This window comes from Drosophila albomicans, chromosome X (assembly GCF_009650485.2).
Source record: "Drosophila albomicans strain 15112-1751.03 chromosome X, ASM965048v2, whole genome shotgun sequence".
Taxonomy (NCBI): Eukaryota; Metazoa; Arthropoda; class Insecta; order Diptera; family Drosophilidae; genus Drosophila; species Drosophila albomicans.
The window spans coordinates 15,323,664-15,347,980 of record NC_047627.2 but is presented as its reverse complement, the minus strand read 5'-3'; the positions used below and the strand labels follow the sequence as shown (position 1 = coordinate 15,347,980).

Genomic DNA, 24,317 nt, shown 5'->3' with positions numbered 1-24,317 from the left:
GTTAATGACCAAAAATGGGCAAAAAAGGAAAGAAACGAAATGAGGGACAAAAAGGGAAAACCCCGCACAAAGAGCTCGGCTCGGCTCGCATACAGACAGACACACGCAGACATGCAGCTAGACGGAGGGGACGCCAAATGAGCGAGACAGACAGACAGAGAGAAGGCTGTGTGGCATGCAACGAGGCAAAGCCCAGAAACAAAAAAAAAACCTGGAACAAAGGACCAAAAACGTTGCACAAACATATAAATATAGTTTTTTTTTTCAACCGTTATGCTTTTGCTTCCGCACTTGTGTGTCGGAGAGCAAGCTAGAAAGAGATGGAGGATGAGAGGTAGAGCGAGAGGTAAAGCGCTGGAGGGCTGACAGGCAAAAGGGTCGCGGGCGCGCCTAAAAGCAGACTACATTCTACACGCAGTCTTTCATGTGTGTTGCTCTGTCTCTATGTGTATGTGTGTTGCCTATATGCATGTGTGTGTGTGTGTGTGTGTGTGTGTGTGTATTGCCCATACATGTTTGCTGTGTGCTTAGTCCTGTGCCTAGATAATTAATAGCGTTTTACTTAAGAGCCAAGCAATGCCAGCCATCTGTTTGGGCCACAGCATCAACTTGTCGGCACCTAAACCCCAGCCACGCCCCCCCCCCAATCCGAGCTCCCCTTGCAGCTGACTTTGCGCCTTTATCTAGCTCACTCCGTCTCCTTCTATCTCTTGCTCTCTCTCTTGCTGACTGTTTCTATCTCACTTTGCGCGCTCTCTTAACCTTTTGCCTTATCGGCTTCTTTTATGTGCATACATGATAACATGTGTGTGTGTGCGTGCATGTGTGTGTTTGTTTGTTGTGTAGTGTGTGTGTGTGTGCGCTGAAAGTTTATGAATAGTAGCAGCAGAAAGCTGAAATCTTTGCCTAAGAGGAAACACCATGTCCTGTCCGCTGTAATTCACGTCCTGTCTTATCCTGTTTCGATTCTATTTATCGCAGTCGCGTCCCACACACACACACTCTTACATACACACACACACTCACTAACGCGCATAGTTATGTGTAGTAGACTTTAATGCATAGAGATAGGAAAAGCGTGATAGACGACGCTGTTGGCTTACAATGCTTAAACATGCATTTTTAGTATCTTCATAAAATAAAATAAAAATAGAAAGCTACAATCGAGTGTACTTGCTACCATATTCTAAAAATATACCACATATATACTAAAATATACGGAAAGCTATAGAAAATAAAAATCGCATTTTTAATAAATTCATATTCTAAAAATATACCAAGAATATTTTAAAAATATACCAAATAAATATATTGCACAAATTCAAAAATATGCCAAAGGCTATAGAAAGCTACAATCGAGTTCACTTGCTACCATATTCTAAAAATATACCACATATATACTAAAATATACGGAAAGCTATGGTAAAACAAAAATCCCATTTTTAATAAATTTATATTCTAAGAATATACCAAGAATATACCGCAAAAATACTAAAGTATACCAAAAGCTCTAATAAAACAACAATTGAGTATGCTCGTTACCCATTTAAAAAAACTATTTTAAAAAAATATACCAAATGAATATATCGCCAAAATACTAAAGTATACCGAAAGATATAGAAAACCACAATCAAGTGAACTCGATAAAACCATATCCTACTAATATACCAAATTAATATACCACAAAATTATTAAAATATATAGCTGCAAATATATCCAAGCAATATACTGCAAAAACACTAAAAATATACCAAAGGCTATGTTTAACATGTGGATATAGTACTTACTACACTCAAAATACATAATAGACACAATGTGTGAATTGAACATATATGTAGGAAACTGAATTAAAGTTTATTTCTGAAGAGGGCGTGGCCAAAATTGCAAAAGCAAACTTGAAACAATGTGCCAATCATAAGAATATTGTTGCCCAAACTTTCGACAGCTCGCTGTCTCTAATAGTTTTTGCCAAATTTCTGTGGTCAATGGGCAATGGAAGCAGCTGTTATTTTGTTGCTGTTATTTATTTAAGGAATAAGGAGAAATATTTATTGATTAATGCGAAAGTTGCAGTATTTTAGCCAAACTTCTTTGCTACATTGTGCATTCTGCATTATTAATCAATATATATTTTAGAACACTTTGAACAACATTCACATTTAAAGAATGGGATTCTCTGCTTAAAACGAAAGCAAAACTAAAGAAAGAATATAATTATGGAGTGAACTTACTCAATTTGCTGTATGTAAACCAAAATGCGATGAAAACTCACTGTAAAAAAAAAAGAGAAATACTAATTACAAATTTTTGTTTTGTTAAACATTATTGTTCGTACGAAAATTGATATTTTTGTGTTAAAAAATTGAAAAAATAAATATGGAAGTCGCCAACTATAAATGAGAATTTCAAATTCTGAAATACGTTCATATAATCGATGTTAAGAGCAAAGGGTATTTACATAGATCGTCTGATTTGTAGTTCCGAAGTTATTTTTTAAATAGTATTCAACATCATAGAAAATCTAATGCCGAATAAGTTTTATCTCTGATATCAATATCAAAAAATACTGCAGTTTTTTGTATTATACTTTACATATTCTCATAGCTAAGTAGTTAAATCAAAAAAAGTTTTAAATATGGTACAAGGATTTTTTCCACACCATGTGGAACCAATAGTAAAGAAATAACCCATAAACTTGCATTTTGTTCTAAAGGCCAACATTATTAACTGTAATATCAAGCTCTTGACTCTACTATTTAAGAAATAAAATAGTTTATAAAAATAGTATTATATAAACTTAGATTTACAATATTTTTCCTTAAATCGTCTCTCTAAAACCTCTGAGAGTATGAAGGGTTAAAAAATCTGTTGCAGCCTTCAACTTGACAGATGTTGACACACGATATTAACCACAATTTACATGCAGCAAATTGAAATGAAATTTCCTCGATTTTGCAATGTTATGCTAAGAATATAATATATGTTAGAATATTTTAGATAATCGGGATACAAAGAAGTACAAAAAAGATTGCATAAATTTACAAAATGTTTCCTTAAATCACAACTTTCTCTTAAAACGATCTGCTGGAGAGCCTTCAACTTGTCAGCAGAGTTGACTTGACACACGATATTAACCACAATATTAACCCGTTACAGACTGAAACCATCAAGCATGATCTCGAAACGAAAATGGCTTCACACAATGTGGTGCTTCAGGTGGAGAAACCGCAGTACAATCAAACGGCTGTCATGCTGCTCATCGAGACAGCGCGTCTGGTGCGCGACAATACATCGCGAGCTGTCACATCGCTGGACAACATGGTCTTGTACTTTATGAAGACCAAGGGCAGCGAGAACGAGACCTCATTGATGGGCATACTGCATGTGAGTGACACACACACATGATATGTTATAAACAAATCAAATATCTCTTTCTATATAACCTTGCTCTTCTCTATTTCTTTAGTTGGGTGAACTTTATGAATCGATACGTTGGCCAGCGACTTTGGCTTTCCTCACTCTGTTGCTGTTCCTTTGCACTGTGCTGGTGATTGGTGTTGCACGTCGCTCGCGTTGCACTTTGATCTTCTTCAGTGTTTCGGGACTGTTTTGCATCATCATCTGTTGGCTCTTGGCTGGCATTTATCTCGCCTCAAGCGTTGCCGCCGGCGACTTTTGTATGCGTCCCCATGAGTACATGTGTCGACAGGTGGGCATGGTAAGTCTTTCTATAATGTACTATATCATTTCGATCTGTTTTTAATAATCATTTTTTTTTTTTGCCACTTACAGCGCAGTCCGTATGTCTATTTCCTCAATTGTGGCACGCTACGCAATCGCTTCATACTGCGCCTCAACGAGTCGCGAGATCTCGTGGAACGTGCTCGCGAAAGCGTTGAACTCATGCAACGGTAAGCGGAGCATCCTTGTGGAAATCCAAAGTATCCTAAGCAGTTGTTATAGCTTATATGTAGAGAGGTTTATTAGCAAATCACTTGAAGAATTTGTAGGTGGAACATTTAAAGGGCAACCCATTCGGCTTTCAGGTTTACTATGCGTATACGCAATGGATAAACTTTGAACTTGCAATTTATTTTTAATAAAACATTTGTTGGCAGCAATTTGTGAGAAAAAATCATATAGTTTCAAGTTACTATTTCCATTTTTGTGAAGTCCGTTTCTTACAAATAAAACTGATTAGTTCCATTAAATGTAAGCTCAAAGAAAGAATTCAAGATTTATACAACCAAATTTTATTTGTCAGTTTTAATAAGGAAAACAAATAAATTTTAATTAAAAAATAATAACCGCTTCAAAATGATGCAAAACAAGAAAAGAAATGAATTTGAAACATTTGCGTACAACATATTGAACTCAATGTAAGGCAGTTCACATTTCGGTAATAAAATAAAAAATGTTTATATTTGTGTAGAAAACGCAGCAGAGCAAGCCTTTTGCCTAGATTTGTACCTATGAAGAGCTTTTCGCAAAACCAAAGAATAATGCTACAACTCTTCTACTCATTTTGAGAAATCCATAAAGTTTTATATTCATTTTTTGGTGGATATGCATTTCCTACAAAAACTACTATTTTAGAGAAATGCAATATATTTTCTTTGGTTAAGAAGTTGGTTTAAGATTTATGTTTTCTTAACATCTTTTCACCAGATATTTTCATTACTGAGTATTTGGTTTAAAAAATAGGGCTGCTGAAGTCGGGTTTGAGTTGCTTTGATAGACATTTAGTATTTTATATAGTAGTAAATTCGATACATTTTAGTATATGGTCTATTAATTAGGTATATTTTGAATGTGACAGTATATCGATATACCAATTCAGTATATTTTACTATTTCTTGTATTTTATATAGCAAATAAGGGTTGTTTTCGTAGTCAATTTGGGATTTTTGCATATAGTAGTAGTATATTATGGATATTGTAGTATATCGATATACCAATGCGGTACATTTTGGTATATGGTCTATTAATTAGGTATTTTCTGAATGTAGTAGTATATCGATATACCAATTCGGTATATTTTACTATTATTGGTATTTTATATATCAAATAATGGTTGGTTTCGTATTCAATTTGCTATATAGTAGTAGTATATTTTGAATATTGTAGTATATCGATATACCAAATCCATAATTCTTAGATTTTTTTTGTCATATTTTGAGCGAAGTAGTATATCGATATACCATTTCGTTATATTTTAGTATATGGTTTATTAATTAGGTATATTTGAATGTGACAGTATATCAATATAACAATTCAGTATTTTTTACTATTTTATATTGCAAATAAGGGCTGCTTTCGTATTTAATTTGGTATATTTGCATATAATAGTAGTATATTTTGGATATTGTAGTATATCGATATACCAATAGGGTACATTTTAGTATATGGTCTATTAATTAGGTATATTTTGAATGTGACAGTATATCGATATACCAATTCAGTATATTTTACTATTTCTTGTATTTTATATATCAAATAATGGTTGGTTTCGTATTCAATTTGGTATAAAGTAGTAGTATATTTTGAATATTGTAGTATATCGATATACCAAATCCATAATTCTTAGATTTTTTTGTCATATTTTGAGCGTAGTAGTATATCGATATACCAATTCGGTATATTTTAGTATATGTTATATTAATTAGTATATCGATATACCAATTCTGCACATTTTACTGTTTTTGTTTGGTATATTAATGTGATATATGTTTAGAATACTTATGATATATTTGCTAAAATTGTTTTGCTTTTAATCTTAATCCTCCTCACATCACAACTAATGCGAAACTCTTTGCTTGCAGCATGAGCCAGGACACGTATCCACGCATCGACATCCAACGCACACTGCACTCGATGGACAACGATCTGGAGCAGACGAAACAGAACTTGACCTCGCTATCGACCACGCTGGACAAACGCGCCATCGATCGCCACTACGCGGAGGCGCTGCACGGACTCTGCGGCGGCGGATTGCTCGGCTTGAGCCTGATGATGGTGGCCGGACTATTGACATCGTTTCTGCTCACGATACTCGTCTATGCGGATTCACATGCCTGGATATATCTCAGCAAGCGGTAGAGATCGATGCGACTTTTGCTAGTTACACTTCCATATACATATTTACTTATATATTTGCTTTCACTTTTCAACAGGCCCTCGATGGATGGCGACAAATCGGAGACGGCGCCACTGTTTCCCGCCTCGAATGCGCCAAGTGCGAGCATCTCGCCAACGGCTCCGATGAGCACCGGGACAATCAATCGAACGTTGTTGCATCACCAGCAGGCGCATGGCGGCATCGGGGGCGGAGGGAACAGTTCACTGATGGCTGGCAATGGGACTGGAGGGGGCGTGGGTCACAATACGGGCACACTGCCCAGCGGTGGCAGCTTAGCGGGCGGTGGCATCAATGGCGGTGCTGCGTATCGCAATGGCACCGCGGGATTGCGACAAGGGTTGGTGGCATCATCTCCTCAGCAACATCATCAACAACAGCAACAACAGTCAAGCAACAACAACACATCAATATACCACCACTACAACAACAACCACCACCACAACAACAACAGCACCAACACCACAACAACACAGCATAGAACTAACTCGAACTCAACAACAACGACGACGTCGGCGGCGGCTTCGTTGGGCTTCAATAATCATCGACGTTCGCCGTCGCCGCCGCCCGGCTATGATTTGGTGCATGGCACAAGGCATGAAGTTTAATTTCTTATCCTTTTTCGTTTAATTTTCTTTTTTTTTTGTATTTGCTTTTCATTTCACAATTAAGATTAATTTTTAAGTAGCAGCAAGTCAAGTTTTGTTTTTATTTGAATTACATTCATTTTTGGATTTTTCATTTCACTTTTTCCATTTTTATTTTCATTTATTATTTCCTTATTGTGTGTGTCCAACCTGCCCTCTGCACTAGGCCACGCCCACACCTGCATGACTGCACTATATATATTTATATATATATACTCTACTATATAACATTTATACATATCTAATTTCGTACAAGGACATCACAGTCTAACATTTACGTAACGAGACTCCCAAAAAACAACAGTCCAGCGGGGTAGTCAGGCATTTTTTTTTTATGAACTCAACTCTTGAGCAATTTTTATGTACTTAAACCTCAGCCATATAGCATTTAGATTTTTTGATAGGCTATGAAAATCGCGCTGCTAAAATTCCATTTGAAAAGCATTTTTTCTGGTGTTTGCAAATTAAACTTCATTCCTAGCAGTAACAAAGCATACAAAAAAAAAAAACAACTACAACATAATTAATGCACTAATCTATAAATTGTTAAATCGAGTAGTTGAATAAAATACGAGAAACTTTATGAAAGCGAGAAGAAATGATCAAGTTATTATCGCTATTATTTTTAGCTTGGTTAGCGTTGCAAATAGTTTGCAGTTTAAGAAGCCAATAAAACATTGAACATTTGCTTTTGGGAAAGAATTTTGCACAAAAAATGTTGATCGATTCGGTATATTTTGGTAGTTTATGGTATATTTTTAATGTAGTAGTGTATATATTACAGTTGTGCTGCAGTTATATTGATTAAATCTGAAGCAGTTGCTTTTAGTATAATATATATTTGAAATCAAAAAGATTTCTTTCAAAAATAGCATTTGGAAATCATAGAATGAAGGTATTAGAAAAAAACTTAATTGTAAGGAAATTTGAACTAAACAAAAGTTTAAACTCTGCTAACGTTTAACATTGATAACCAAATAGCAACTTTAAATAGATTGGTTATACTGCATTTTAAATTCTAGAGAGAGAATATTACTAATTGTGAATTACTTGCTGAAGCAACAAATAAGCTAGGGCAATTGTTATTCAATGATTCAATTCAATTTTAATATCTACATTGCGAAAAATGTAAGATGAGGGACTTAAAAATGTTTAAAATCATTTTTAAAAATTCATTAAAAAACTAACTTAATAATAGTTAGTTAATAGTTAATGATAACTAATACAGTAAAATACATTGACAATATTAAAATGCTGTAATGCAAAGTAGAAGTTGACTAAACTAAAGAAAAAACAAGTAAGAAAGTCGAGTGAGCTCGACTGCAAAATACCCGCTACCCATTTTGAATAAAAGCAAAAAAAATATCAAATAATATAGCGCAAAAATACTAAAATATACCGAAACTCATATATAAACCCGGAGCTAAAGCCCGATTTCATTAGGTGTTTTTTGTCATACACAATTATTTGTTAAGTAACTTTTACAGTTTTTATCCGAATACAACAAAAGTTTCAGGAATCATAAATTATTAAATTATTATTATTTTCTATACAAAAATTCGACTCTAGCTTAAAAATTACACGTATTATTCGAGTTTTATTGATACGCGAAGACGAAAGTAGGCGTGGCAACAATTTAAACCAAACTTTAAATGCGTGCAAGCATTACAAGTGTTCTCGAAAAAAATATAGCTCTATCTCTTATAGTCTCTAAGATTTAGGTGTTCATATAGACGGACGGACAGACAGACAGACGGACATGGCTGAGCAAGAATATATATAATTAAAGGGTTGGAGATGCCTCCAATATTAGAAAGAAAAGAAAGGAAATCAAAAGTAAAACGGCAAGCAAAACTAAATTAAAGAAAGGATAGAAAGAAAAGAGCAGAAAATAGTTTAATAATTTAATTTTTAGTGTGGAAATTCACTAAATTTTGTTCTAAATTAGGGAAAGGTTAGAAAGAAAAGGGTGTATATATTAGGTTAATTATTTAATTTGTAGTTTGGAAATTTCATAGATGTCTAGTCCCCATTTCTTGTAGTTAGTCTGCTTACTCCCCTTACTTTTATGCCTGACTATCACGATCACATCTCCAAGAACAAATGCTAAACATTTCATAAACATTCATTCAAAAACTGAAACAATTTTTGAAACATTCATTCACCGAACATTCCATCCAACCACTCTCAACTATCAGCAACTGTTGCAACTGTCTCTCTTTCTATAAGACATTTTCGCACCCATAATCAAATCTATAACTAAAAATATATTCACTTTCTGTTTTGCAGATCTGGCCATCATACGCTGGGTCGATTGCCGTCGCATCATCAGCAATCGGCATCGTATTTGCCGGGGCCAAACAATGGCAAATACGCGACGCTCAGCAAGCAGTGTAAGACGCTTGAATCGAACGATTTCTACTGAGATTCGCTTGCCTGCAGCACGTATGCAGGCAATAGCAACAACAACACGCAGCATCAGCAGCAGCAGCAGCAACCACAACAACAACAGCAGCAGCTGCAGCAGCACCTCCACAGCAGCAACATCAATCAGCAACAGCAACAGCAACTGTTACAACAACAGCAGCAGCAACAACAACATCATCATGGCAGCAACACACTTAAGAATATCTTTGCCTCCGCAACCTTGCCACGTTCCACAGGCAGCTCGATACGCTCCGTGCTCTCCGCTCAAACAGCGAATGCGATGTGCAAATCGACGGGCAACGGACTCGATGTCGATGGCTTGGGCGATGATCGCGATCCGCGCGATGTCACGAACAACAGTTTCAATCGCTTCGATCCCAAGTACATTAGCATCGGCCCCAAGGCGGTGCGTGGCAACAACAATCTGAACATTGTGGCCGCCGCGACGGCCAACAAATGTGCCACACTGCGGCACGTCGGACGCTACGGGGGATCGCTGAAGGGGGCGTCGCCGTCGCCAAATTTGCGCAGCGCCAAAACGCCATCGATTGCCACCGTGTCGAAGGATTATTGCCAACAGGCGGCCGATTGCATGCCGCAAGTCTATGCGGGTGGCTCCACGGATATGTTGGTGCCACAGCAGCAACAGCAACAGTTGCAGCAGCAGCAACAACAACAGCAACAACAACAGTTGCAACAGCAATTGCAGCAGCAGCAATTGCAATTGCAACAGCAGCAACAGCAGCCGCCGCCTCCCTCGCAGCAACAGCAACAGGTGGCGCCACCGCCGCCACCACCGCAGCAGCAGCAGCAACAAGTGTTGCAGCCACAGCCCGCGCCACCGCCGCCACCCAAACCAAAGATAGTCAACACCTTTACGGAAATACCGGGCACCACAGGCGTGGGCAGCTCCTATGCCAAGGAGCAGCAACAGTTGCTCGCCCTGCAGCAGCAACAACAGCAACAGTTGCTGGCGCTGCAACAGCTGCAGCAGCAACAGCAGCAGCAGCAACATCATCCACCGACAACGCACATTCTGCCACCCTCAGCGGTGTACAGCATTGAGAGCAGCAGCGTTTACCCGCCAGCAACATCGGCCGCGGCAGCAGCAGCAGCAGCAGCCACTGTGCCAACGGCAGCGCCACGTGTGCAACGCTCATTGAATCCGGCCTCGATAGTCAATCAACCGTTGCCCGAAATACCAGTGCAACAGCAACCAGCAACGACGCCGGCAACACAGCAGCAGCAGCAACACACAAAGATTTCAGCGCAACCGCTGTGTGCAGCCAACTTGGGGCAATATCGTTCGTTGCAACGACCGCAGTCAACGGCAGCGCAGCAAAAGCTGCAACTGGTACAGCAGCAGCAACAACAACAGCAGCAGCAGCAGCAACCACCATCGTTGCCGCCAAAGAATCGACACAAGAATGCGAGGGAGGCGAACAATGCGAATCATATGCAAATGTTGCCGCCAAAATCGGCGAGTTTGCGGCAACAGCAATCGACAAGCTTTGGCTACGAGCGGGACAGAGATAGAGACAGAGAGCGTGAGCGTGAGCGTGACAGGGAAAGAGATAGAGAAAGGGAAAGAGAGAGAGAGCGTGAACGTGAACGTGAAAGAGAAAGAGAGAGAGAACGTGAACGTGAACGTGAGCAGCGAGAGAGGGAAAGAGAAAGGGAACGCGAGCGACCGCGACGTGCTGAGACGTTGGACAATGCGCGCAGCTATGCGGAGCAACAGTTGCAGGCGCAATACGGTGGACAGCCGATGCTGAGCAGCATGAAGAAGCAGCACTCCTACGACACGAGTACCTATCACCATCAGCAACAGCAACAACAACAGCAGGCGGCCTTCTACCAACAGCAACAGCAACAACAGCAGCAGCAGCGACAGCACAACAACAACTATCATCACAGCAGCAGCAACACAACTGGCAGCAGCAGCAAACACCATCAACAGCAGCAGCAACATCAACAGCAATTGCTTGCCGAACAGCAGCAACAAGCGCTGTTCTATCGCTCGCTGAAACGTGGCGCCTCAGCAACGGGCAATAATGCGGCTGCTGTGGCAGCGGCAACCGCTGCTGATTTGTATTCGGTGACGGAATTGTAGGAGTGCGCCTGCTGCGGCGGCGGCGTTGATGTTGTGCGACGTGCCACAACGACGACGGCGACAACCACATGTTCGTCATCGTCGATTGGCGCGAGCACAGCAGCAACATCGCTGCACGCAGCAACGGCGGCAGCCTCAGCCAGCACACAAACACAACAGCAACAGCAGCAACTCAATCAGGCGCCCATTCCATTGCCGCCCAAAAAGCATCGATCGCAGCAGCAACAGCAACATTTGCAACAGCAAACCAGCTGCAATGCAAATTTGTGCGATGACCATGAATACGATGAATACTGTCCGCAGCAATACGAAACGCAGCAGCAGCAACAACCACGCCACAGCAGCAAGCAACAACAGCAGCAACAACGTGCTGCAACCTTTGATGTTGCTGATGCGCGCGATTACGAACTGAAGCGTCTCGGCAATCGACGTTCACAGCAACAGGCAGCGAGCAGCAAACGCAATGGCGCAGCCGCCGCTGCAGCAGCAGCAGCCGCAGCACAAGCAGCCAGTGAACAACAGCAGCAGCAGCAGCAGCAACATCATCATCGCACACACGATCGCGAGCGTTCACGTTCCGATCATCGCATACCAAGTTATGCGTGTGAAGATGCTGCCACAGCGTTGTGCAGCGCTGGTTCGATGAGTTTGCTGGCAGCAGCCAATGGCACACAACAGCAGCAGCAGCAACCACAGCAACAGTCGTCGCATCGCAGCAATCATCACGCGCAGCAGCAACAACAACAGCAGCAACAGCGGCGTGAGAAAACCTTCAAAGTATGATTTTTAGAGACGTCATAAAAATTGCCCAACCCGCGACAAGTTGGCAACGATGTCGACGACGGCAGCAACCACAGCAACAGCAATCACAACAGCAACCATGGCATGGCGCAGCGTAGACGACGCACGCGTTAAACTCAAAACCATTTTGCAGCCGGAGACGATGACAACGTGCAACAACAACTTGCGGCGCGGATTTTTCTAATAATAAGAAAGCTTCAAAATTGAATATTGAAAATTGACAACAAAGAAAAAACAAAAAAACAGAAAACTGTAAAGTAAGAAAACCCCTTTGCAACCACGCCCCCTAAATGCACTTAGCGAATATGTTTTAGTGTGCGTGATGTTTTTTTATTTGTGTGGCAAAGTCAAACGTGCTTCATGCAACACACACTCTCCACACACACACAACACACACACATGCCACGCCCTGCTCTCCGCCTCTCTCTTTTTCAACTAAGTTACAGTTGCCAACTGCCGATTGATGCAGCTGCCAAACCAAAAAATAAAACTAAACATAAAAAAAAAAACGATAACGAAATCGAAATCGAAGAAAGAAAAAAAATCATTTGCTCCGTGTTGTTGCCTATTGTTAAATGTAAAATTATCCAAAACTAATCATAAACTATACACACAACTCTATGACTACGATAAAAATATTTTAATTATAGTTTTTTTTTTTTTTACGTACCGAATAAAACGATATATTTAGTTTGTAATATTTGTTTGATGTACATTTAAGTTTAATTGCAGCCTTGTTAAGCTAACTTTAAGCTACGTTTATTTATTTATGCACATAAGTCGAAACCTTTCCCCTCCCCTCCCCCCACAATTTGTCATTTTTCTTTTTAGTTCAACCTAATTATATTTTATACATTTATTTTTTTTATTATTTAAAAATCCGTTGCGAGACAGCGAAGTGTTTGTAATTTTTGTGACGTCAGAAATCTAAAGCGAAGACGAAGAAGATGAAGAACATCAACAGACAGTAAGAAGTAGAAGATGAAGAAGAAAACTTTGTAATTCCATTAAGTGAAAAAATTGTTAAAAACAACAAAAGCAATAAAAACACACAGCATATATAGCGAAAAAAACAAGTGAAAAGCGAAATAAATAAAAGAACCGAAAAGCCATAACAAAAATAAATGAAATTGTTTAACTAATTTACAAACATCAAAAGTTATAGATATACATATATATATACAAATATAAATATAAACAACAAAATATGCATACGTACATTATACATTAAATAAAATAAACAAAGAATAAAACAAAACCAAACCAAACGAAACAAAACAATAATAATATAAATGAATATTATTAACAAACAAACAAAAAAACAAATGTTCAGGTCAATAACTGCATTTACAACAAACGGAAACGGAAACGGAAATTTTGTTAGGCGTTTAAATATACTCTATAAACAAAACAAAACACACAACAAAAATAATTATATTCCCGTTTTTTTTTTTTACGACAACACAATGGATAAAAATACCAGATATATACCATATATACTATATAGTATACAAAAGACGTTTGGATGAACAAAAATACCAGATATATACCATATATACTATATAGTATTTAATGAAGTTTGCATTAAACAAATGGCAAATGATATTAATGTACATTACATAAGCATTATTTAAATACAATAAACAAGAACAAAATTCTTAAGCACAGCCATAAACAAACACATACATTTAAAATAAATAAATAAATAACTGAAAAGAAAAATAAATTACAAAACTAAAAAACAGAAAAACAGAAAGAAATCGTAATAGTATTAAACAATCACTGGAAATTGCATACGAAAATTATTCTCTCTGCTGTGCAGATGCAAATAAACATAAACAAATTGAAAGAAGAAGAAGCAAAAAACAGTAGACATCGCTGAGGAAAGAAGAAGAGTGCAAAAGCTAATTGAAAAATGAGAAAATGCAAAAAGGGGAAAAAAAATAATGGCAAATATTTTGCATTCATTTTGTTGTACATACAAAACATAAACATAAACTTAAATAAATCTACTTTTTAGCTCTATCTATCTCTCTCTAACACTACACTTTCTCTCTCTTTCACTCACTTTACGCTATCGCACAGAAGCAGTTGCACAAATGAATGAAAAATGAAAACTAAAGACGCCTATTTCAAGTAAACACATTCCAAGTTCCCCCCCTCTTCCGCCCCCCTCCTTATCACCCCTCATCCCGCCACCCTCAAGAAGCAGTTTTGAGTTTTAGGATTGTTAGCCAGAATACTTTGTATATAAGCAAGTTTATCGTTAACTTTATAAGTAGAGCGAGCCACAGCAAATGCAATTAATATATATAAACTACACTACACAACATACAATTTTTTTTTTCGTTAATTGTTGCACAATTAGGGTGCAAAAAAAAAGGAATAAGAAATATAAATAAATTTAAAATAAAAATAATAAAAAATAAAAAACAGTAAATGAAATCAAAGAAATGTTTCAGCATGTAGCGTAGTGTAGCGTATCGTCTACCCTCTTAATCAATAAGGCCAAAATAGTTTTTAACACACATTACACAAGAAATTTCAATATAGCGAATAAATATTACAACAACAACAAAAAAAAAACATAAAAATAAAATACCAAATGAGACGAAAAAGCATTAAATTAAATATTAAAAAAAGTTAGGCAGGTATTACCATACATTATAGCATTTAAAAAAAAAACAAATCGAATGAGAAGCATTAACACTTATTATTATTAAACTAATGAATAAACAATTGCAATTAAAAAATTAATATATATATAAACAAAAATAAAAAAAATAAAAACGATATATGAATTGAGAACAACAAGACGTTTTTAGCTCCCGATGACAAGCAGCAACTAGCGCACTTTTTTCTCACTCAACAGATTTAATCGAAATCGAAGATGAAAAACAAAAATAATGAATATAAGCAAAGAAATTAATGGAAATTTAACAGTAACAGTAACGTATAAGCGAGATGCGCCGTTTTTAAGTAAAGTCTAAGCAGTACTTTTAAATAAATCAAATTTGTTTTCCTCTTTTTTATTTCCCCATGTTTTTGTGTTTTGCAAATACTCTTTAAACTATTTCCCCCCTCTATATATCTCCTATTTAACTGTCAACTGTTATAGTATGAAATTTGGCGATGCCAAGTTAAATGTATGTCCCACAAAAAGTAAATCCTGTTACAACAAGAAAAAAACAAGAATGAAGGAAGGAAGGAAAACAACAATTTCAATATTATTGTAATAACAATATATAAGTCTGTACATTTGTTAACATTTCTCAGCTCGTAAGGTCTCTCGTAAGGGGGAAAAAAAACCCAGCGTACATCTATGTCGTCTATATATATATATATACATATATATATATATGTAGTTGTAGTTAAAGCAAATTACAATTACACAAATTATATATGAAAACAAAAAGAAATCGTGTGAATTATACAGTAATGATTGATTGATTGATTGTTTGATTGACAATTGTTGAAAGCAACTGCTTTAAAATAAAAAAAAAAAAAAACAGAAACAAAAACAAAAACGAGAAAAACAAAAATAATAATTATATAACAGTTGTGAACAAATTATATTTACATAGCGTATAAATAAATTGCATAACAATTGATTTAAAATACACAAAACAAATGCGCACCTTTTAAACCAAACACACATTTGAATTTGAATTTCGATTAGCGATAACTCGATAAGAGCGCGCGCGCTCATCGCTGCGCAACGCAAAAATGCGAGCATGACGAACGCAAAAATGCGCTCGCTGCATTTGCATATTGCTCGCACTGCGCAGCCCTGGTTCGATAAGTTTTGTATCGGCAAACAGCTGATTGTGCTTGCTGCTGTTGCGGCCTACAGTGGGGAATCAACTTGTCCAATTAACGTTGCGAGCACGGGACAATAATAACAACAGCAGCAACAACAACAACAACGAGAAGACAACTACGATAAGCAAATAATGTACAAGATACTCCGTGGCGTTGCATGCTGCCAGCATGCCGCCGTCCACAGCGGAGTCAACAACAACCACACGGCGCTCATATTCGCAAGGACAACACAACAACTTGGCCGTCGTCTCCTCGGCACAGCTGCAACGGGCGCCGACGAACAAGTGTTAAGCAAACGCAAATTTCAGCCGCATCATGCCATCGAACCCAATGAGAAACCGGCCACCCAGCTGCCCAGTCAGGCGCGTGTCGTGATCTGTGGTGGGGGCATCACGGGCGCCTCGGTGGCCTATCATCTGGCGCTCCATGGCTGGGGCGGCGAAACGGTGCTAATCGAACAGGATGGCGTGGGCGGTGAGTTGCCGTGGAGTGCATGCGGTTTGGCCGGACGCTTTGAGCCCAGCTACACGGAACTGAAGCTGGCGGAGTACTCCATCGATCTGATTAAGCAACTGACGGCACGTGGTCTGCCCACGGGTTGGCGTCAGGTGGGCAGCTTGAATTTGGCCCGCAACTTTGATCGCATGACATCGTTTCATCGCATGAAATCCCTAGCGGTGGCCTGGGGCATGAACTGCGAGATCCTGACACCGGAACAGTGTCAACAGCATTGTCCGCTCATCTCGCTGGATGGCATCGAGGGTGGCCTCTGGATACCCGAGGATGGTGTCTGTGATCCGCATCTGGTGTGTCATGCCTTTATCGCGGAGGCACAACGTCTGGGCGCCCGCATTGTGGAGCATTGTGCGGTGAAGAAGATACACAGCGAGCACGGGAAGGTGGCCCGGGTGGAGACCACAGCTGGCGATGTGGATTGCGATTACTTTGTCAATTGCACCGGTTTCTGGGCACGCGAGGTGGGCACACTGTCCAAGCCGGTGGTCAAGGTGCCGCTCAAGGCGGTGGAACATCATTATCTGCACACGAAACCCATCGAGAACCTCGATCCGAATACGCCGTTTGTCCGCGACTTCGATGGACGCATCTTCTTCCGCGAGTGCGAGGGACACATCCTAGCCGGCGGCTACGAGAGGGAGGCGAAGATGGTCTATGAGGATGGCATCATACCGCTGTCACAGGAGGCACGACAATATCCCCCTGACTGGGATCATTTTCACGAGCTCCTCGATGCCCTGTTACAGCGTGTTCCCTCGTTTCGGGACGCTTCCCTCGATCGTCTGACCAACTCGCTGCAGGTCTTTTCACCCGACTGCAAATGGATATTGGGCGAGGCGCCTGAGATACAAAACTATTATGTCGCCGCTGGCAACAAGACGATGGGTGTCTCCGCCTCGGGTGGCATTGGACGGGTGCTCACCGATCTGATCACGAAGGGTTCCACGTATTTGGATCTGCACATTTTGGATATTTCCCGGTTTTTGGGTTTGCACAATAATCGCAAGTTTTTGCGGGATCGCTGCAAGGAAGCGCCGGGCAAACACTTTGAGATCAACTATCCGTTTGAGGAGTTCCAGACGGGACGCAATTTGCGCATGTCGCCCATCTATCCGCAGCTGAAGGAGGCGGGCGCCGTCTTTGGCCAGTCGATGGGCTACGAGCGACCCAATTTCTTTGACCTCAACGACAAGCAGGGTAAGTTGTTGCAATTATCTGCAATGTGCACTTCAATTGCAAATTATTTTGGGTTTACTAACATTTCACAGTCACAACGGACGAGCCAAACAACAGTTGTGCGTTTAACTGCAACTTTTCATTATAGAAAAGAATAATAGCTTCATTTATCAGTGAAAGTATGCACTTATATGCGATTATCTTAAATGCAGGGATTAAGAGCAATTAAACTGCAATTAATGCAATCAAATTGACAATGTGTAGGCGCAGACAATGTGTAAGAGCTCTAGAGCAAATAACTGCAAATGTGCAATTATATGCATTGTCTTTAAGCGCAAAGACTAAGAACACAAAAAATTGGAAACGTGAAAGCATTAAAAACATTCTAATGCGAGCATTAACTGCATACATATTGAAAATATGCAGCTAAATAAAAGTAAAGTAAATACAAGTCATTTAAGTAAAAAGATTTATTGCAAGGAAATTAGAAATGTATTATTTAGGTGAGGTGATTTTATGCCTTCGAAGGAAAAATATGCCATTATACGCAAGGCATTAACAACCCTATGCAATTATATGAAATGCATTTATGTTAACAAATTTAGAGCAAACTGTAAATTGAAGATAACAAACAAAGAGCATAAAAACTGTCACAGGTAAATGCAAAGCATTTAAGCGTAAATGTAATGCAAATAAATTGGAAATTTTCAGTTGTTTTAAAGTTTAACGAATACTCGTATGCAAGGCATTTAGGCTAACAAATTGAGAGGTTATGAATGTGTTAATAAGTAAGTTATGCAAGGCATTTAAGTGAAACGATTTAATGCAGCTAAATTGGAAATTATATATTCCATTAAAAACGTGAGGCAAATAAACAGCAAGCAACGCATTCTAACAAAAAATATGCCATTATATGCAATGCATTAACAACCCTATGCAATTATCTCAGACTTGCAGTTAAATGTACATTGCTTTTAGTTGCCACTGCTAATGTTATTTCGTCGTATCCACGCCAGATGAATTCGGATTGCCGCGCTTCCGCATTGCACAGACACGGACATTTGGGAAGCCGCCGTGGTTCGATCATGTGGCCTCCGAGTATCGAGCGTGTCGCGAACGCATTGGCATCGCTGACTACAGTTCGTTTACCAAATATGACTTCTGGTCGAAGGGCAATGAGGTTGTTGAACTGCTGCAGTATCTCTGCTCAAACGATGTGGACGTCGCTGTGGGTTCCATTATTCACACTGGGATGCAGAATCCAAATGGTGGATACGAGAACGATTGCTCGCTGGCACGTCTCTCCGAGCATCAGTAAGGCAATCATCATTTGATTTATAATTGTGATTTATAATTCGAACTTCTTTTACTTTTCAGTTATATGATGATTGCACCAACCATACAGCAGACGCGTTCGATGTGCTGGATACGAAAACATACGCCGCAGCATTTGCGTGCCAAGGTGAATGTGGCGGATGTCACCTCGATGTACACCGCCATCTGCATACTCGGACCCTATTCGCGCATCCTGCTCTCTGAGCTCACCGACACTGATCTCACACCCAAGAGCTTCCCCTTCTTCACGTACAAGGTAAACCCGCTGATGACCAAACTCAGTTGCCAGCTGTCGCTTTGCTTCGATTTCATCTTTCGACTCTTCCAATCTCTAAGAGCTTTGCGTTATTCTACCCGCTACACAGTGAAATCAAAAGAATTGTTATAGTCTATGAAGTTAGCAGCTTAAATTATGCAAACTTGTTTGTCACTTTGTCTGTTCGTTAGCGTCAACACCTTTGACTTAGCCACCAAATTTACCAAAAGCATTTTTCAGCTTGTTTTGAAATTTTGCTACAGCTCGGGAAAAAAACTATTAACACTCTTGAGTAGTAGATCTCAGCTTTAGCTTATTTATATATATCCTTTTTTTTAAGAATAAGTTAGTTGCTTTTTGATGACACCAAAGTTATTTAGAAAAAAAAAAAATTTTAATTTGCATAGCTACATACAACTGAAAGTTAAGTGTAGGTAGCACATGATAAAATGATATGCAGAATTCTATTGTATAAACTAATATTCAATTTTATAGGTTCAAGTATCTTTAAATTGTTTCTATTATAAATTGGAACATTGCTTGCAAATTTCATATAGACCAGCAAAATATTTACGCATCACGCATATATATAATACAAATATGTATATAAATAGTTGCAAATTTAAATATAGCATTTCTTTTTCAAAGTCTAAAAGAAAAGCGGCTAAATACCAAATGACAATATATTGTGTTTTTTTTTTAAGCTACCACCCGACCTAAATGCCAATTTAACTACATTTTTTTTTTACTTTATATAAAAATATGTATTACCACAATTATTAGATATCTAATCTAATCTAAAACCAAAAAAAAAGATAGTGCTATTTTTAAGTTCGCAACTGTTTATACATATAACTGTATTATATACATACTTTTACAATTTCTGAGACCCTTTTCTCTATTAACAATATTGCATAAACAACTTGTTTATGCTTAGTAAAGATACGTCTTTATATTTCCAATAGAATCTATTCTTAAAATTACTTGCTTAATTATATTGCCCACTACTTTATTTTCCATTAGAATACTTATAATTAAATTTTACATTACGCTGATATAGCCAGAGTAACTTACTATATGCCTTCAGGTTAAGTGTTTTTTTTTTTTTCAAATTTATTAGACTGCTTTGTAGAATTCTCGGTTTTCAAACTTTGATATCTCATTTGATCTACAGTGAAACACATATTTTTTTCAACCACCACTAACCGACAACTTTGAATCATTACACTGACCAAACTGAGAGAGCTATTGAATTTATTTAAACCCAGGATTTTATTGTAGTTTAATATTTTAACCTAAAACCTCTTACTTGATCTATTTTCTTACTATTTTTTCTATATAAATTCTCTAGAATTTTCTTTCTATGTTAGAAAACAAAATAGGACAGCTTATTTCAACCAACAACTTTGCAGTTGTGCGACAATTAGTTTTCTAGGAAAATATCGGTTCACTATTGATCTTCTCAATGTTTTGAAGTTGTATTTTTGATTTAAGTGTGCATAAAAAGTACTCTTCGTAAACAACTAGTCTTCAACTGTTGATAACGGGTAACACACAGTCGAGCAGACTCGACTGTCGAAACTTATCTCAACTCATTCTCTCATCAATTCTCCCTATTAATCTCCCTAGGAACTCGATGTTGGCCTCGCCGATGGCATTCGAGTGCTGAACATAACGCACACTGGAGAATTGGGCTATGTGCTCTATATACCCAACGAGTATGCGTTGCATGTGTATTCTAGACTTCATCAGGCTGGTCAAAAGTATCAAATACAGCATGCAGGCAAGTCGATCAGAATGTGAATGAATAAAATAGTTATTTAATTTAATGTATTTTAGGTTACTATGCAACACGTGCGCTGCGAATTGAAAAGTTTTATGCGTTTTGGGGACAGGATTTGGATACGTTTACAACGCCGCTGGAATGTGGACGCAGTTGGCGTGTCAAGTTCAATGTGAGTGGAGTGTTTATATATAGTTTATAAAGTAAATAGATATAGTATAGTATTTGATGTATTACAGAAACCCATTGACTTTATTGGACGCAGTGCGTTGTTGAAGCAACGCGAAGAGGGCGTTAAACGCATGTATGTTCAGCTGTTGCTCAACGATCACGATCATGAGGTGGATATGTGGTGCTGGGGCGGTGAGCCAATCTATCGGGATGGCGTTTATGTGGGGATGACAACAACCACCGGCTATGGGTATACGTTTGAGAAGCAGGTCTGCTTGGGATTTGTGCGCAATTTTGATGAGCATGGCCACGAGCTGGCTGTGAGCAACGAGTACGTGCTGTCCGGGCACTATGAGGTGGAGGTGGCCGGTGTGCGATTCGAGGCGAAGGTCAATCTGCATTCACCCAACCTGCCAACCAAGTTCCCGGATCGCGAACGCGAAGCCTATCATGCCACGCGCGACAAACCCGACCAGGCAGATCTGCTCTCATTCGGCAACAGCAGCAGCAGCAGCGGTGGTGACGATGCAAATCAAACTATGACGCGACATTAGTAAACTTTAATGTTTAATGTATTGTCGCGTTTGGTTTGTCTTCGAGTCTCAATTTTGCAATGCGATATTAGTATCATCCATCTAACCATCTATCATATACAGTCTCTAAAGAGTGAGATGCACTTAAACCCCATCACATCACACATCATCATTTAATGAACGAGTTTTATGCTCAGCTATTTGCTCAATTCATTAGCACTTGTTTTTTTTTTGTTCTTTTCTGTATTTGTTTGTTTGTTTTCTATATATTGCCGTGTCAATTAAAAGAAGAACAAAAATTATTAATATATATATTTAAATTATTACATAAAAGCAAAGAACTAATTGGACTTTTGTGCTGCCAACGATGACGAGAAAACTTTATTACTAAAAAAAAAAATTTGCTTCTTTTTTTTTGGGGAACGTTTTACAAGCCCTGCGAAAATGTTCAAAATGTTCCTCAAAGCTAATCGATAAGGCACTTTGTTAAAAATTCACACACTCACACACACTTAAGCACAACAGCATGTGTGTGTGTGTGTGTGTGTGTATGTATGTATGTGTGTGTGTTGGTGTAATGAACTCTTTTGTAATTGTCAAATTAAAACATCATTTCCTGTGTCTTGCCAAAATTCAAAGAAGTGAACCAACACATAACACACACACACACACACACACACATACGCTACACACACACACATGCTAACATACGTATATCGATATACATATAAATACTAACACACACAAACACTCACACATATTTATACGCATTTTTTGTGTATTATCGTTGATATTCTTATATATACTTCTATATACGATATATTTATATACAAAATAAAGAAATGTTTATACAACAAATTCTAGCACTCTTTATTCATATTTCTTCTTGACTGTGGAACATAGTATAAACAAAAAAAAAACGAATAGAGAAATTAAGAACACAAATACAAAATTCGTAGATGCTGATGAAAGGGTCTTCATCAGTAGTTTAGAGTCCTTTCGACTTTATCATATTCTGCGGATTAGGACTAGCCGGAAAACCAGCAACAATCAAAAAGAAATTAAGAAAAGAAACACAATATAAAAAAATAAAAGCGTCTTCACAGTCGCGTAGACTCGTTGCGAGGTAACGAATTAATGGTGTTCCAAGTGTAATGCGCCTAATAAATAAAATGGATAACAGTTACAGAGAAATAAAGAACAGAAACACTAGATTCTGTGTGTGAAAGGGTCTTCAACAGTTGTGTAGACCCATTTCGACGCTGTTATAATATGCTGTCAGTAAAACATATAGTGAACAAAAATTTGATAGAAGTTTTCTTAGTTTTCAAAACAAATACAAGATTGGCTACAGAGTAAAAAGGGTTCTTAGACAGTCAAGTAGTCTCGTTGCGAGCTGCTTAAATGATGTGGCAAGTGTAATGCGTCTAATGAAAAAACCTATATGAACTACAGAAAAATGAAGAACACAAATACTAGATTATTAGCGGCAGATGAAAGGGTCTTCAACAGTCGCGTAGACTCCTTTAGACTTTCTTTTATACTGCGGAATATGTAATAGTCCTAGAGAAGTGAAGAAAATAAATACAACTGCAAATGGAAGGGTCTTTATCAGTCGAGTAGACTCATTGCGAGCTGCTTAAATGCTAAACTTATTGAAATAGTAAGATTACAAATAATAGAAAATTAGTTGTAAAGACAAGGGTCTTCAGCAGTTGTGTAGACTCGCTTCGACGTTTTTATAATATCAATCAAAGAGAAGTTTTCTTAGTTTCTAAAACAAAGAGTAGATCGATTAGAGATCAAAAAGGGTCTTTATCAGTCGCATAGACTCCTCGCGAGCTGATTAAATGCTGTGGCAAGTGTAATGCGTCTTATACCAATATGAATTATAGAAAACTTACGAACGCAAATTAGCTGCAGATGAAAGGGTCTTCAACAGTCGCGTAGACTCCTTTAGACTTTCTTATATACTGCGGAATATGTAAGAGGCCTAGAGAAGTGAAGAAAATAAATACAACTGCAAATGGAAGGGTCTTTATCAGTCGAGTAGACTCATTATGAGCTGGTTAAATGCTGTGGCAAGTGTAATGCGGCTATGAAGAAACAAAACTTATTGAAATAGTAAGAACACAAATAATAGTTGTAAAAACAAGGGTCTTCAGCATTTGTGTAGACTCGCTTCGGCGTTTTTATAATATGAACTACAGAGAGAAGTTTCCTTAGATTCTAAAACATAGAGTACAGATCAAAAAGGGTCTTTATCAGTCGCAAAGACTCCTTTAGACTTTCTTATATACTGCGGAATATGTAATAGGCCCAAAGAAGTGAAGAAAATAAATACAAGTCTTTTAACTGCAAATAATAGGGTCTTTATCAGTCGCATAGACTCCTCGCGAGCTGCTTAAATGCTGTGGCAAGTGTAATGCGGCTAATGCGCGTCTGGTTAGCAGTTAAACTTTTCATTTTGTCCAGCAAAATAACAACAGCAACAACAAAAGAATAAACTGTTCTTACATGCAGCGCACAGCAAATTTGGGCAAGTTACAAAGGGGGCGGGGGGAAGTGGAGGAGTGGAAGAAACGGAGTCTAAAGCCAGCT

General features: G+C 38.3%; 2 protein-coding genes across 2 annotated transcripts in view; both read left to right on the top strand.

The window, feature by feature from the left end:
- LOC117573331 (alpha-protein kinase 1) overlaps positions 1-14,276 on the top strand; it is a 39,630-nt gene extending 25,354 nt beyond the window's left edge. Inside the window, 6 exon segments of the mRNA XM_052008247.1 lie at positions 3,157-3,384; positions 3,467-3,718; positions 3,793-3,911; positions 5,823-6,095; positions 6,174-6,731; positions 9,073-14,276. Of these exon segments, the coding sequence (XP_051864207.1) occupies positions 3,157-3,384; positions 3,467-3,718; positions 3,793-3,911; positions 5,823-6,095; positions 6,174-6,731; positions 9,073-12,106 (4,464 nt within the window). The 3' untranslated portion in view covers positions 12,107-14,276.
- Positions 14,277-15,941: 1,665 nt separating this feature from the next.
- Positions 15,942-22,530, top strand: LOC117572654 (pyruvate dehydrogenase phosphatase regulatory subunit, mitochondrial). The gene is made up of 6 exons (XM_034255644.2): positions 15,942-17,659; positions 18,655-18,952; positions 19,016-19,229; positions 20,859-21,012; positions 21,069-21,184; positions 21,252-22,530. The coding sequence occupies exons 1-6, from the start codon at positions 16,078-16,080 to the stop codon at positions 21,735-21,737; spliced, it is 2,850 nt and encodes a 949-aa protein (XP_034111535.1). The 5' UTR covers positions 15,942-16,077; the 3' UTR covers positions 21,738-22,530.
- Positions 22,531-24,317: the final 1,787 nt, after the last annotated feature.

Coding starts and splice junctions, on each gene's coding strand:
- LOC117572654 (XM_034255644.2), top strand. CDS start 16,078: ATGTACAAGATACTCCGTGGCGTTGCATGCTGCCAGCATGCCGCCGTC. Junction 18,953..19,015: donor GCACGTCTCTCCGAGCATCA/GTAAGGCAATCA, acceptor TTTACTTTTCAG/TTATATGATGATTGCACCAA. Junction 19,230..20,858: donor TCCCCTTCTTCACGTACAAG/GTAAACCCGCTG, acceptor TAATCTCCCTAG/GAACTCGATGTTGGCCTCGC.